Source organism: Carassius gibelio, chromosome B3 (genome assembly GCF_023724105.1).
Source record: "Carassius gibelio isolate Cgi1373 ecotype wild population from Czech Republic chromosome B3, carGib1.2-hapl.c, whole genome shotgun sequence".
Taxonomy (NCBI): Eukaryota; Metazoa; Chordata; class Actinopteri; order Cypriniformes; family Cyprinidae; genus Carassius; species Carassius gibelio.
In genome coordinates, this window is record NC_068398.1 from 2510847 (window position 1) to 2526513 (window position 15667).

At 36.3% G+C, this 15667-nt stretch overlaps 2 protein-coding genes across 13 annotated transcripts in view; both read left to right on the forward strand.

The window, feature by feature from the left end:
- The window catches only part of LOC127952144 (NACHT, LRR and PYD domains-containing protein 12), a 91100-nt gene extending 82444 nt beyond the window's left edge, over window positions 1-8656 (forward strand). For 4 of the 10 annotated variants that reach the window (XM_052550462.1, XM_052550463.1, XM_052550464.1 and 1 more), the window contains 5 exons: window positions 1781-3661; window positions 4373-4546; window positions 5568-5741; window positions 6743-6789; window positions 7944-8656. In XM_052550462.1, coding sequence (XP_052406422.1) covers window positions 1781-3661; window positions 4373-4546; window positions 5568-5741; window positions 6743-6789; window positions 7944-8485 — 2818 coding nt within the window. In that variant the 3' untranslated portion in view covers window positions 8486-8656. The remainder of the gene's footprint in view (window positions 1-1780; window positions 3662-4372; window positions 4547-5567; window positions 5742-6742; window positions 6790-7943) is intronic. The other 6 variants (XM_052550467.1, XM_052550468.1, XM_052550469.1 and 3 more) reach the window with 2 other exon arrangements.
- Window positions 8657-12618: 3962 nt separating this feature from the next.
- LOC127952151 (zinc finger protein 883) overlaps window positions 12619-15667 on the forward strand; it is a 199524-nt gene continuing 196475 nt past the window's right edge. The window contains exons 1-2 of one of the 3 annotated variants that reach the window (XM_052550495.1): window positions 12619-13043; window positions 13074-13115. In XM_052550495.1, coding sequence (XP_052406455.1) covers window positions 12830-13043; window positions 13074-13115 — 256 coding nt within the window. In that variant the 5' untranslated portion in view covers window positions 12619-12829. Of the gene's footprint in view, window positions 13116-15667 lie in introns of all 3 variants that reach the window. The other 2 variants (XM_052550494.1, XM_052550490.1) reach the window with 2 other exon arrangements.

The window sequence follows — 15667 nt, forward strand, 5'->3', positions numbered from 1 at the left end:
TCAGTGAACCTACTGCTGGAGCAGTTCCCGTTCTCAAATCAAGAACTAGTTTTCCGGTTTTTGAATCAATGGTACATTCAACCGAGTACTGGTTTCTTTTGGACATGTTGGATTTGAGAATCGATGACTGATGATACTGTGCATTCATGATTCAGCGTGAAGCTACATAACAGTACATGGCAGCTTGTACCACCAGTCTGAACCAAACTAGTTCTTTTGGACACTTGATTGTGTGCTATGTAGGGTTGAGTATTGTACAACATTTTCCGGTTCTGATTCTGGTTCCAGTTTTGCCTAACAATTCGCCGTTCCATTTATATTAAAGGTACAATTTATAAGATATTTGCAGTAAAATATCCAAAAACCACTAGGCTAGTGTTATTTATTCTGTCCAGCTGATTACTAAAAATATCTCTAATGTTTTCAACTACTTGTGAATTATGAGAAAATTCCCATTAAAAACAGTGACCTGGGTTCGAGACTCTCTCTTGGAGCAAGAACGAGGAGTGGCAGTACGGATCCAGGGAGGAGGGCTTACACTCACATAACATTAGCAGTTCATTTATTTAGTGGTCCAAGTTGAAGTGACAATATGTGACAAATATAATATAATTTAGAGGCAGCAGGAGCTGCGCGCTGCCAGTACATGTACAGTCAGAAAAGACAACATGCACAGTTATCAAAAGACTGATAACTGATAAGGGTACAGTCGAGGAAAATGATGTCTTTGGCAGTTATAGACGGGATGCTGCATGTCAGTGGCGTTTGCATCATGGGAAACAGTGTGCTCAGTAATTAAAGGGATACTCCACCCCAAAATGATTTTTTTTTGTCATTAATCACTTTACCCCCATGTCGTTTCAAAACCATAAAAGCTCTATTCGTCTTTTGAAAACAAAAATAATGACTTTTTTCAATAATTCCTTTGTCAATGGTCTCCCCTGTGTCTCTCTCCATATCACTGTACATGTACAAATACAACTACATGTATTTAGCTTTGATGTGAAAGAAAACAGCGCATCCTTTTTTTTATTGAAAAAAAGTCATTATTTTTGTTTTCTTCACTTAAAAAGTGTTCCTGTCACTTCATGTAACCCAGATTGCACGTCTGAGTATTTTGACGACCACTTTCGTACCTTTTTCTGAACCGTGACACTGTTATTTTCTTGGCAGTCTATGGGACAGTCACAGGCCTCCTGGTTTTCATCCAAAATATCTAAATAGACGAACGAAGCTTTTACGGGTTTGGAAATGACAAAATTTTCATTTTGGGCTGGAGTATCCCTTTAAAGAGGCAGGGTACAATATACTCACATCGCTGGGTCACACGTCCCACCAGAACCGTTTTCTGAACTGAAACTTAAAATTGTATTTGCTATTCAGTAGCAGAAATTTTTATGTGAGATTCTGGAAATTAGATCTAAATTAGAAAAAAAAAATATTCTAAGCGGACAGCGGGTGAACAAAGAGTGAATATATAGCAGGAGCGGGTGTGTGAAGAATATAACCTAAAATAAACTGTCCTGCACAGACCTCTAACTTAATGCACATAGACAGGACTTGACACAATGAGAACATGTGCTCCTACATTATATTATATTAATATAATTATAATATTATATTATTGTATTACATACTGCTCTGGGTGTGTGTTCAATTTTCACTTTACTTTCACAGGTAAACTTAAATTTTACAGAAAATACTAGACTGAACTGATTTAGATTTTAATACATCCTTTAATTTTAGATGTGTTTTATCTGTTGTTCATCTGATATGTCAGCAGAGCATTTCGAGATAGAAGCATCTCTCGAGGAGCCGCCTCTGTCTTCTGTCTGAACAACACGAGCGTCACAGCGTCCCTGAATAAACATATCCAACCAGTGAATGAGGAACTACAGAGAGTCAAAGAGCAGCACAAAACCAGCATGAAGAACAAGTATGAGAGATTGTGTGAGGGACTGAACAGCATCTACACACAGCTCTACATCACAGAGGGAGAGAGAGAAGGAGTGAATGAAGAACATGAGGTTTTACAGATGGAGAAAACAGCCAGAACACAACACTCACAAGACACTCGAATCGACTGCAATGACATCTTTAAAGCCTCCGCTGAAGCAGGATCTGAGGAGAAAGAGCAGATCAAGACTGTTCTTACTAAAGGCATCGCTGGAATCGGAAAAACCGTCTCTGTGCAGAAGTTCATTCTGGACTGGGCCGAGGGAAAAGCCAATCAGGATGTAGATTTCATGTTTGTGCTTCCATTTCGAGAGCTGAACTTGATCCGAGATCATCAGTACAGTCTTCACAGACTTCTGCTGGACTTTCATCCTGAACTTCAAGATCTGGACTCACAGATTTATGAGGAGTGTAAAGTTGTGTTCATCTTTGATGGTCTGGATGAAAGCAGAATCACACTGATGTTTTCAGACGCTCAGAAAGTTTGTGATGTGACTGAGACTTCATCAGTGGCTGTGTTGATGTCAAAGCTGATGAAAGGAGAGCTGCTTCCCTCTGCTCTCATCTGGATCACCTCCAGACCAGCAGCAGCCAATCAGATCCCCTCCAAATACATCCACCGTCTGACAGAGATTCAGGGATTCACTGAGCCTCAGAAGGAGGAATATTTCAGGAAGAGAATCAGTGATGAGCATCAAGCCAGCAGAATCATCTCACACATCAGAAGAGCAAGAAGCCTCCACATCATGTGCCACATCCCCGTCTTCTGCTGGATCTCATCCACTGTGCTTCAGAAGCTCCTGGAAGAAGATCTGAGTGCAGAAATCCCTCAAACTCTGACTGAAATGTACATCCACTTCCTGCTGATTCAGATCAACATGAGGAAGCAGAAGTATGAAGAGAGAGATCCAGAGAAACTCCTGCCGTCCAACAGAGAAGTGATTGTGAAACTTGCTGAAGTGGCTTTCAAACAGCTGATGAAGGGCAATGTGATGTTCTATGAGGAGGACCTGATTGAGAGCGGCATAGACGTCACTGACGCCTCGGTGTATTCTGAGATCTTTAAGGAGGAACCTGTGATTCATCAGAGGAAAGTTTACAGCTTCATTCATCTGAGCTTTCAGGAGTTTCTCGCTGCTCTCTATGTAATTGACTGCTATTTAATTAAGAGCATGGAGCCACTGCAGTTTTTTCTGCATGAATTCAGATCTTACAGATTTAATGTCTCTCTGTATAATCTCCTGAGATCAGCAGTGAATAAAGCTCTCAAGAGTAAGAATGGACGTCTGGATCTGTTCCTGCGGTTCCTGCTGGGCGTCTCACTGGAGTCCAATCAGAGACTCTTACAGGATCTACTGACACACACACAGAACAGCTCAAGGAGCATCAGAGAAACCACACGGGACATTAAAGAGATGATCAAAGATGCACATGATAGTTATCGTCTCTCAGCTGCTCAATCCATCAATCTGTTCCTCTGTCTGCTGGAAGTGAAAGACCAGACTCTGTTCAGAGAGATTCAGGAGTTTGTGAAATCAGACAAACACACAATGAAGAAACTCTCTCCTCCTCGCTGCTCAATAATCGCTTACATGATTCAGATGTCAGAGAAGCCTCTGGATGAACTGAACCCAATGAGATACAACACATCAGCTGAGGGGAGAAGAAGACTGATACCAGCTGTGATCAACTGCAGAAAAGCTCTGTGAGTGTTTCATCTTTAACTAAAGTATCGTATTTAATAATGAATCTGGCAGCTTTAAAATAAACGCTCTTAATGAGATTTCAGTAAGAGACTGAAGAGCAGCTGCAGGAAAGGGCGGTCGACACCTTTGATCAGTGAAGCTGGAACTGAAACATTTCACTTGTGAATGAAGATAAAATAATAAAATGAAGTACTGGTATTATTAATGATAATAATAATAATAATATAGCATTATCACATTTAATCTTCACTAATTATTCAAAAATTATGTTGAATGTCAATTTATTTATTTTTTTGGTCAAAATTGGGTTTTCATTAAATTATTATTCTTTAACATCTTGTCTATAATTTTTGTTTAAATATCCAAATAAATAAAATGTATTTGGCTAGTGCAGAGAAAAGCGATTTATTGAAGCATGCAGAAACGACTCTAGTCAACAATCTCGCGCTGCAGAGGTGCTTTCCCTTTAAACATTAACAACAGTATCATGAAAATACATAAATAACAACTCGCTTTGTGTACTGAGATAGCACTTGTATTGTTCCTCTTGTGTTGGTTTTGATTGCTCCTATTTTCCTCATTTGTAAGTCACTTTGGATAAAAGCGTCTGCTAAATTGTCCTTTCCCTGCAGACTGACAGCTCTCTGTAAATGTCTTTGTTGTTTTATTATTATTATTATTATTTATTTATTTTTCTTCATCTCTTGTAGACTTTCTGGCTGTGGTCTCTCAGATCAGCATTGTGAAATTGTGTCTTCAGCTCTACAATCCTCAAACAGTGTCCTGAGAGAGCTGGATCTGAGTAACAATGACCTGCAGGACTCTGGTGTAAAGTTTATTTCTGATGGACTGAAGAGTCCAAACTGTCAGCTGCAGATACTGAGGTATTAAAAACATATACAAGGTCATTTACAGTCGACTGGTCACAATATGATATGTGTTTTTGTATCATATCAGGACACAACTCTGTATAATGACATGGGTATGACACAGGTATTACAAGGAGAGGGTGACTTATGAGGACATAACCCATGTCCCCATTTTTCAAAACACTTATAAATCATACAGAATTAGTTTTTTTGAGAAAGTAAAAATGCACAAAGTTTCCTGTGAGGGTTAGGGTTAGGTGTAGGGTTGGTGAAGGGCGATAGAATATACAGTTTGTACAGAATAAAAACCATTACACCTATGGGATGAACACACTTTACACAAAAACAAATGTGTGTGTGTGTGTGTGTGTAAATGATTTGAACCAAGCTGTTGCATTTTCATAATGTCAATATAGCATTTTATTAAAAAAATTGAGACTTCCTTGTGCTAAGTTATTTTGCCCCCGAATAAAGATTTTTCTAGTCAACTAGTCGCACATTATATTAAATGTATTAATATAATAATATATTAACCATACTTTAATACACATAAAGAAATCAAAGCATCGGCAGAGTGATAATGAATGTGTTGGAGGGAAATAAGACATTTCAAATATTTATTAATATACAGTACTAGTGACTAAGCTGATAGAAATAAATGCACCTTTTCATATGAACTACAAAATTAAAGACTGTATATGTAAAACATAAGATCGCAAAATCGAAAGTGAAAGGCAGGCTTATAACAGAGCAAAAGAGGGGCTACCGTACACAAAATTCAAATCACAAATGATAACTATAAAGTATGATAAAAGTACATCAGCATGCAATGATTAATCCCATGTTGTAGAACTGTGCTCCTGAGAGCAACTGAGAATGTTAATCACAAAAGAGCGACTAGTGGGAAGATTGAGTCTGGAGCCCTGAATTACCCATCTCCCTGTCAGTGATCTAGCACCCCCCAGTACCTGTGCCCTCATCTATGGATGATCTGACTGTGTGTGACTGTAGATGATCTGATTGTTTGTGTATGCAGGTTGTCAAGCTGCATGGTGTCAGAGGAAGGCTGTAGTTATTTGTCTTCAGCTCTGAGTTCAAACCCCTCACACCTGAGAGAGCTGGATCTGAGCTACAATCACCCGGGACCATCAGGAGTCCAGCTGCTCAAACACAAACTGGAGGATCCAGACTATAAACTACAGATACTCAAGTATGTCAAACACTGCAGCCCAAAGTATGGAGTAAACGTACCAGTTAAACTCACCAAAACATACATTGAGACATTTTAGTGCAAACAATATTGGTTTCAGTCCAAAAAGTTATGTTAAAATATTAATCTTTTTTTTTTTTTTTTTTTGATTAAGATATACATCATTAAATGCAAAATGTCTGGCTGTACCCTTTTAGCACGCCCATGTTCCCAATAAGCTCACATCATGTTTTATGAAAATTATGTTTATATATATATATATATATGTATGTGTGTGTGTGTGTGTGTATAAAATTAAGCAACAAGGCAAACAATTTGATCAGTTATATATTCATAGTGAAGTGTCATTAAACCAATTGCAACATCTAGACTAGTCAACGTTTAGCTAAGTAACATTAAAAAATCTAATAAAAGTATGTTTGCAGAACATAGATTGAGGATCCAATGGCATTACAAGATTTAGCCGCAAACTGACATAACTATAAATAATAGATTTAAAATAGTTTGATTTAAAATCGTAATAACGAAACATAATAGAGAGAGGAAGTTTTTGATCATTTTCCATGGCACAGTGGTTTGTAAACCTCTGCACTAGTGTATGCATACAGTCAAACTAGAGATGTAACGGTATGAAAAATCACTGAACTAAATATTACTGTTATCAGTATTATCATGTTATTTTTTAAATGTAAAAAGACTTTGTTCTGTGGGTACCACTGTAGAACGTCTGTTCAAATCGTGGTAATCGTGTACAGTTATAATGATAATTAAAATACGAAATGATAATACTAACCGAGGGAAATTTTATCATGACACCAGTAATCATCCCATCCCTTAAACAAATGTGTAGCCTGTCAAAGTATACTTCTGTTGATGTTGCGTGAATGCGGGTTGTACTTTCCAGTGTCTGATGGTACTTTTGACTTAATGCTGACATACTGAAAGTGTGTGAATGATGCAGCTCTTCAGTAATGTGTGTTTGTGTGTTTGTGTGTTTGTAGTTTAGCTCATGGAGGAGAGATCAGGATGAGAGCAGGACCACGAAAGTGTAGGTCTACAAATACACACACTTTATCTCACACACTCGCTCTCTCTCTCTCACACACATATTTGTGAATCGAAATATCTCATGATATAGTTATGTAGAAGATGCATCTTGCTCTTTTATATATTGTTTGTGTATGTTAGCATTATGTTATTTATAATGGCCAATGATCAAAGTAGTCTAATGCTGTAATCTATTAACTAGCAATAAAAACCTGTCTTTTTTCTTAAGAACCAGATATGGATGACATGCCATAAAATATTTTTATACGACCAGAGTTTAAATATTTCATATTTAAAAATGTTGCACTTGATTTTACTTATTTTAGTTGTGCATTATAGTTTGGGAAATGTTCAACAAGTGAATGTGTACAAGTTTATGTCACAGTAACACTAATGTAGGCGTACACTGTAAAACAAATTCCTGTAAATTGTAAAGCATAAAACTGACAGCATTGTTACAGCCAACCAGTTACTGTAATATGTACAGCTGTGTTGTTGTAATTTAATTTACAGCATGTCCCTGTATTTCCTGATTACAGTAAATATTTTTAAACCATTACTGTATTTTTTTTGTTGAGTAAACTACTTTAATGTTTGTATGCTGTAATATTAATAAATAACAGAACTAGCAGATGAATTTTAAATTTAAACCATTCATTAACTGCATAGACTTTAGACAACATTTAACTGCATAGTGTTGTACAATGCATAACTTAATTCACCTGTTATGTCATAAAACAAAACAATAATAATTTGATACTTCTTAAACGGGTCAAACTTTAATATAGAACTTGTTTAGTCAATCAACATTAGTCCACTGATGAAATATAATTTTTAGTTTGTGTCAGTACACATTTAATAATCAAAACATTTGTATATGTATTTCAGTGAAAGCTGGTCAGTAGAGGGCACCACACACACAAAATAATAATTATTATTCTTATTATTATAAACTATATAAATTCATAGGTACATAATATGATAGAAAATCATCTGTGCAATACATATGTTTTTTCCTTCATGTCTGCATCAAGTTCAGATCCCAATCACTAGTCGCTGTTCAACAGCTTTCACTATTAGTGAGGACTTTCGTAAACAATGAGGACAGTTTGGACTAATCAAAGCTGTAAATGCACACTGTCTTCTTGTGTTCAGGGGCCTGTGATCTCACACTGGATCCAAACACAGCAAACACTCGACTCGTGCTGTCTGATGAGAACAGGAGGATCACACATGAGTATGAGCATCAGCAGTATCCCGATCATCCAGAGAGATTTGATGATGTTCCTCAGGTTCTGTGTGTTGAGACCCTGACTGGACGCTGTTACTGGGAGACTGAATGGAGCGGAGATAATGCTGATATATCAGTCTCATATAAAGGAATCAGCAGGAAAGGAGTGAGAGAAGGCTGTATGTTTGGATGGAATGACAAATCCTGGAGTCTGGATTGCTCTGATGACAGATTCACTGTCTGGCACGATAAAAACAGCACAGAAATACCTGCTGACGCTTCATCCTCTAAGAGAGTAGGAGTGTATGTGGACGTGTCGGCCGGCTCTCTGTCCTTCTACAGCGTCTCTGACACACACACACTCACACACTTACACACACTCAACACCACATTCACTGAACCCCTCTGTGCTGGATTTACAGTTTATTATGAATCCTCAGTGTCTCTGTGCGATATTAAACAATAGAGAGACTCTGGAAATCCTCTTTCTGATGTTCAAACGCACAGAAATCTCACATTATGTTTGCACTTATTTATTTATTTTTCATCTACAAGTTATAAATCTAGATCAGACACAGATACTGTTTTGATACTGTTTTGAATCTTTAATAAACAGAGTAATAAAGTTGCTTTAATATGTACATTGTACACCCACAATTCCAATTGTAAAGTTACATGTACAGTTTTCTCTCCACCTTCAATACCACGTCTTAGGTGCCCTTGAGCAAGGCATCGAACCCCCAACTGCTCCCCGGGCGCCGCAGCATAAATGGCTGCCCACTGCTCCGGCTGTGTGCTCACAGTGTGTGTGTGTGTGTGTTCACTGCTCTGTGTGTGTGCACTTTGGATGGGTTAAATGCAGAGCACAAATTCTGAGTATGGGTCACCATACTTGGCTGAATGTCACGTCACTTTTCACTTTTTTCACTTTAAACTGATCACCAGGGGCGGAGCCAGACGATGTAAACATTCAGGGCTTAGCCCAAACCTAGGGGGCTCCAGGGGCAAAAAAAAATCAAAATTATGGGAAGTTATGGGAACAAACTAAATTTGAAATAAGGAAATTTGCAATGTTGTATGTAAAATCTATTAAGAAAACGAAAAAAGAAAATTAAAACAATATGTCAAGCATTGAATTATTAGATCTTGCTACACAGCAGAATGAGCTGGATCATATTTATGAAGAGAAAGCTAGGGGTGCTTTCGTTAGGTCAAGACAAAAAAATTGATGGAAGCAGGAGAATAAAATACTAAATATTCCTTTGATTTAGAAAAAAGAAATAGAGAAATAACTTCTGTAAACAAATTAATAATAAATGGGCTTACTGGTGATCATACCAAGGATATATCTTGTTTTGTTAAGAAATGTTATAGTAAATTATATAGTCCAAATAATCAACTAAATGATGCAGGTCTTTTTCTTAGTAATTTATCCACCAATATTAATGGGATTACATTACTAAAGTAATAACACTTATACCCAAGCCTAACAAAGACAAATTGTTCTTAGAAAATTGGAGACCAATTAGTTTATTAAATAATGATACTAAAATCTTTTCATTGATTTTTGCAGAACGACTTTTAAATACAATAATTGATGAAGGGCAGTCAGGTTTTCTGAAAGGCCGTTATATTGGAAATAATATGAGATAAATTTTTCATTTCATTGATTATAGACACCTTATCTCAGATGATTCTTTTATATTATTAATTGATTTTTATAAAGCGTTTGACACTATTGAACATCAATTTATGTTCAAAGTTTTTTCAAAAGGCAATTCGTACGCTTTATAATGGTTTGTAATAGTTCATTCCAGTTGTCTCACGATAGCTGTCAGAGATCTGATATGGGCCGTGGGATAAGACAAGGATGCCCTATATCACCCTTTCTCTTCATATTGGTTACTCAAGTCATGGCTGCTCATGTCAAAAAAGCAAGTTTTCAAGGAATTTCAGTGTCTGGTAAAGAGATTAAACTTAGCGAACTAGCGGATGATACTACAATTTTTGTTAAAAATAGTGAGGAAATATATGAAGTTATTAAATGTATTGAAGAATCTTCCAGAATCTCGGGATTTAAAATCTATAAGAATTAGTCCACTTTATTCTCTCTTAAAGATTGTTTCCTGAAAGAAATTTGTGGAATACCAATTAAAGACGATGTCACATACATTGGGATAAAGGTGTGTAAAGATTTGAATCAGAAAAGCCTGTTAAATTTTGACCCTATTATTGAAAAAATTATAAACAGATTCAATATGTGGCTTATTAGAGATCTGTCCCTTTATGGACGTGTGCTACTCTCAAAAGCAGAAGGGCTTTCAAGGTCTGTTTATATATCTATGTCAGCAGATGTTCCAGAAAAAGTTGTGCTGGCTTGGCAATTAATCTATAAACATAACTTTTCACCGCACCAATATTTTATATGGAATAATAAGTCAATCTTTTATCAGACGTGGTACAACAGTGGAATTCTTACAGTTAGTCAGTTGCTTAATGAACAGTGTTGTGGGTAAACGCGTTAGAGTACTCTAATTACTTTTTTCCTGAAATTTGTAACTTAACGCGTTAGTTTCGTGCGTAAGTAATCAGTAACTTCGTTATTTTTTTTAAAAAAGTAATCCGTTATTTTAAGGAAAGGAAAATCCCGACTGCAGCCTGCTTTTTGTCAGACAGTAGTCCTAGGTCTACTGTGCCACCTGCGGACGTACAGTATCATGTGTGTGGGTTTTTTTTGTTTTTTTTTCAAAATCCCGGCAAGATAGCAGAGAGGACAGCGTTTATGGAAGTATGCACATTATTTTCAATTTGTCAACGAAAAAGAAAAGAACATAACGGTAAAATGCACACTCTGCTTTGGTGAAAAGCTTCTGTCGACCGCCAAAAATTGTACCTCAAATTTAACGCTACGTTTTAATCACTACTTTGAAGAGTAAATGTAAGAGGACTGTTTTAAAGTGAATTTAGGCTTGTGACTGTGAGTGACACTTTAATAATAATTAGTTCGGCTATTAAGCGATTTGTCATTTGCCTGTGTGGCAGTGAAGGATTTAATTCTGTTTGTTATCATTTTTGTTTGACAGGCAGCTGTTAATTTCTGTTAGATCATTGGCTGGCTGGTTGTTCATCATTTCTAAATGGATTTAAATCTGCAAGCCTGTTTAAGGTTGTGTTTACAAGTAAGCATACTTGTACTTTGATAACTGCATTATTTAAAGTTAAAGAAAAATCAGGAGTTATCTTGTGGTGCTCATAATATACAGTAGCCTAGGTTACCTTTGCTGGGTAACGTTAGGTGCGAATTTTGATTAATAATATGTTCTGTGATAATAAATAAATAAAACGCCATGTGGAATAGCCTATTGCTGACTGTCTTTCCTGTTATTGTTATCCTGCAGTGTTAATTTAGTCGGATGACTGACGTTATTCATTGTCGGGAGTCACGACTTTTAGGTGCATTTAAAGGGAACGGGGGCTGTGTCTGTCATGTGTGAGCCGCTGCAAACGGCTTTTAATTTTTGGTAACGCATGAGTACTCTAACGCGTTACTTTTATGAATAGGTAACGCTGTATCATAACTGATTACTTTTAATTGATGGTAACGTTGTAACCTAACTAAATACTTTTTCTAAAGTAACTATACCCAACACTGTTAATGAACAAGGTCTGTTTTAACATATTCTGAATTTCTCAATAAATGTATGATCCCTGTGAGGCCAAGAGGATACTCTATTATCTTGGATGCAATCCCTGGCAGAGTGGTATCATTATTGCGAAATCCTGGATGCTCTCCTGTTAGCATTGATCATCAAACTAGTTTTTGTAGTGATACAATATTTATTTGAGATATTAATATTGTAATCAATAAATGTAGTAATAAATATATTAGAAAATATTTACCATGTTCAACAATGTTTTTTGGTCTACTAAATATGAACACGTTAACTGGAAAAAAGTATGGTCCATAACAAATACGTTTTTTATTAATAATAAGATTAGAGAGGTATCCTATAAAATATTAAAATATATGTGAATTCTGCAGCAATGCCAAAGAATCTTTGACTCATCTTTTTTTTATTGTATTTATTCAAAAATGTTTTAGTTGGATGTATCTCATTTCATTTCTAGATTGTTTGGAACATGTATACAAATTGATCTGTATGATATTGGATATTTTTTGTACAGGACAATGTTGATTGAAAAAGTACAATGTGCTTTCTTACACACCTTTTAATTTTGCTTGGAAAACATCACATTCATGTGAAAAAAATGCTATGCCAAACATTTTATAAAAGAGATCAAACAATATGGTTCTACATTAGATAAAATTAAGAATGAAAAAGCAAGAAAGACCTATGAAGCTTTTTGTTACTTTAAATTATTGTAATTTTACCACGGCATGAATTGTTTCACTTTACATATTCTTATGAATGTTTATTTGTTTTTGTACTTGTTGTGAGTTGTATATGCTTGGACAAACGCTTGTATAATTTTTGCACAGTTTAAAAAGAAATGCCGCTCGTCGCTTCTCTCTCCAGTCCAGCGGGTGGCGCTAAACACATTCATTTGTTTGCCGAACACCATTAAACCTCAGAAGAAGAAGATTCGTTTCACCATGCTCTGTTCTGTTTTGTCTTGTCTTGTCTTGATACTTGTTTAATACAAACTGTTAGAAATGTTTTTTCTGTAAATAGAGAAATACAGTTTTTGAATTGAAATTTTGAATCTTCCTCACAGTCCTTACTAAGTTTTGAAGCAAGCAGGAATATCTGGAAGAGTATCTTCTTAACTGAGATCTGCTGTTGTGAAGATGTTTGTTAAAGAGGAGAGTGAAGAGAACACAAGTGAACCAGAAACCTGGAGAATAAAACACGAGGAACCAGAAACCCAGAGAATAAAACAAGAGGAACCAGAAACATGGAAGATAGAACATGAGGAGCCAGAAACCAGGAGAATAAAACAAGAGGAGCCAGAAACATGGAGAATAAAACAAGAGGAACCAGAAACATGGAAGGTAGAACACGAGGAACCAGAAACCCAGAGAATAAAACACAAGGAACCAGAAACCTTCAGAATAAAACACGAGGAACAAGGAGGTTGGTGTTTATTCTTCAAACAGTCATTAAAACGAATGTGTTACACTCACAGATCCTTTATGTAAAAATAAGATCTTAACTAAGATTATAGTTTCTTAAATCCATGTTTTAAAGTTTATATGGAAATGTGAGTGAACGTTCACTGAGGAGATTTATTTATTACTTTAATTAGACTTTATTGTTACTTTTTGTAATCATAAAACTGTTGAACTCAGACTAAATTAGTTTTTACGCTAATAGAAACCAGATTTTAAGTAATTCAACATAGGACTGTACTTATTTTAAATCATCTGAATGTCTCAGTAGAGCATTATTTTTGCTTGTTCAGTACATTTCACTAAGTCATTAACAGTTCTGCAACAAGCTTTGCAAAAATGCAAATGGACTTTTACTATAATATGTGACCCTGAACCACAAAACCAGTCATAATCTGTAGCACTAGCCAAAAAATGCATTGTATGTGTTAAAAAAATAAATAATATGACAGGGCCATTGATTGCTTGAATCTGGCTGAAGAATGTCCTAAGTTAGGGTTCCTTGATTAGTTTTTGCCAAGAGACGAATTCTGCCAACAATACCAAGCCAAGAACCACTGATCTATATATATATATATATATATATATATATATATATACATATATATATACACACACACACACACACACACATATATATAATTACAATTATTATTGTTGCTTTTTTTAAAAAGATGGTCACAAGATAAATATTCAGTAAATATTCATTTGTATTAGAAGCACTTTGTTGAATATTTAAAATATACAAACTAACAAAAAATCTGTCTCTCCATAGCCCCTTTCACACTGCCATTCCGGCAAATACAGGGGTAAAGTGTTCCTGTAATTGTTCCCTGGTCGCTAGATTTGGCACTTTCACACAGCCAGTGATGACCCGGTATATGTGCGTGCTTTCACACACAACCCCTGAAGATCCCGTAACGACACGTGACATCAGCGCGTGACGTGTAATGTACGAGTCGACAACGCTTGGCACGTTATACTTTAACTGAAGCAAGCAAACGATCTCTGCGTCAGCGCGGAAAGTGAGGAACTAACTGATCTCTGCTTCATTACAGTTTGCACATGTGTTTTCGTCGCGAATGTTGATATTCCTTCAAAACAGCCGGTAAAAGAGTCGCGCGATAACGCGCGTCATCACTTCGATACCGAATTAGATCTGGCTTTTGTTCACACAGCGCTCGTTCCGGATCGATTACCGCAATGTTACTATGTCCCCGACCCGGGTTCGATTCGGTAATCAATTCCGGGACGTGGTTGCTTTCACACAGAAGGCGACCAGGCAATGTTACGGGAATATTGCGGGTCCGACGTGCAGTGTGAAAGGGGCTCATGTCTGCAATGCAAATCAATAGGGATGCACCGATACCACTTTTTTGGAGTACGAGTACTTGCATTTCAGTACTCGCAGATACCGATACCGAGTACTTAATAAAAAAAAACATGATTTCAATTTACAGGTAACAGCTTTAGTCATATAAATTTAACAAAAAAAAAAACAAGTACTAGTTTGGAATTAAGAACATTTATTTAAAATGAAAAGCATGTTGTATGCAAAATATTACAGAATAAATAATTATTTTTAAAAAATTAAACAGTGACAGTGCAACTCAAGTATTTTTTTCAGTTTGTTGTAAACTCAGCCGCTTTGGACAACACAAAGGACATTAATAAACATCTTTGCTATTTAGTGCACAATATTTGAATAAACTAACATCATCCACCAACATAGAACTGCGGCAGATAGTGCAACTGAGGTAGGTATTAACATCAAGTCTAAGAAGACTCACTTAATGGAGCCTATTTAGAAAAAGTGAGTGGCAGGGTTTTTTTTTAAGAAAAGTAGATTTTCTGCACTCTCAGCACTGTAGGATTCACTGAGGATTCATCAAACACAAAAATAAAACACAATAGCCATTTCCGAATTTGTCTGTTGTTGTGGACTTGTGAAATGCAGGGCTTAAAGTTCTCCGGCACCGTGCCGGATTTCCGGCTTGCAGCGTTTAATCCTAAATTTAAAAAAAAAATAAAAAAAAATAAATAAATCTTGTTGATATCACTTTTGAGTCCATGCGTTCACCTAACAATGGTATGACATTAACTAATATTAGTAGTCAGTCAGAATGTTTTGCTTTTATTAACACGAGACGCATAATAGTATTCAACTGCAGAGTCCCAGCCCTGATGAATGGAGGAACGCGACAAAAAGCTGTGAGCCGAAATGGTCAAATATATCCATCTAGCGCGTATTACACAGGAGCTTTGTAAACAGTATTTTAACAATGGTGTTCAATACAATCATGTAATTTCTTGGTTTTGATGTTTTATTTAGGGGTGCTCCGATCACGATCACGATTCCATCAGGTGCGTGATTTCACATAGAGCAACTGTTACTACACAGAGCCGTTGTTAACTGAGAAGATGCGCCAATAAACGCTGAAAATTAACGTGATTTGCGCATGTTCTCTATTAACAACGGCTCTATGTGAAATCACGCACCTGATGGAATTAACCGCT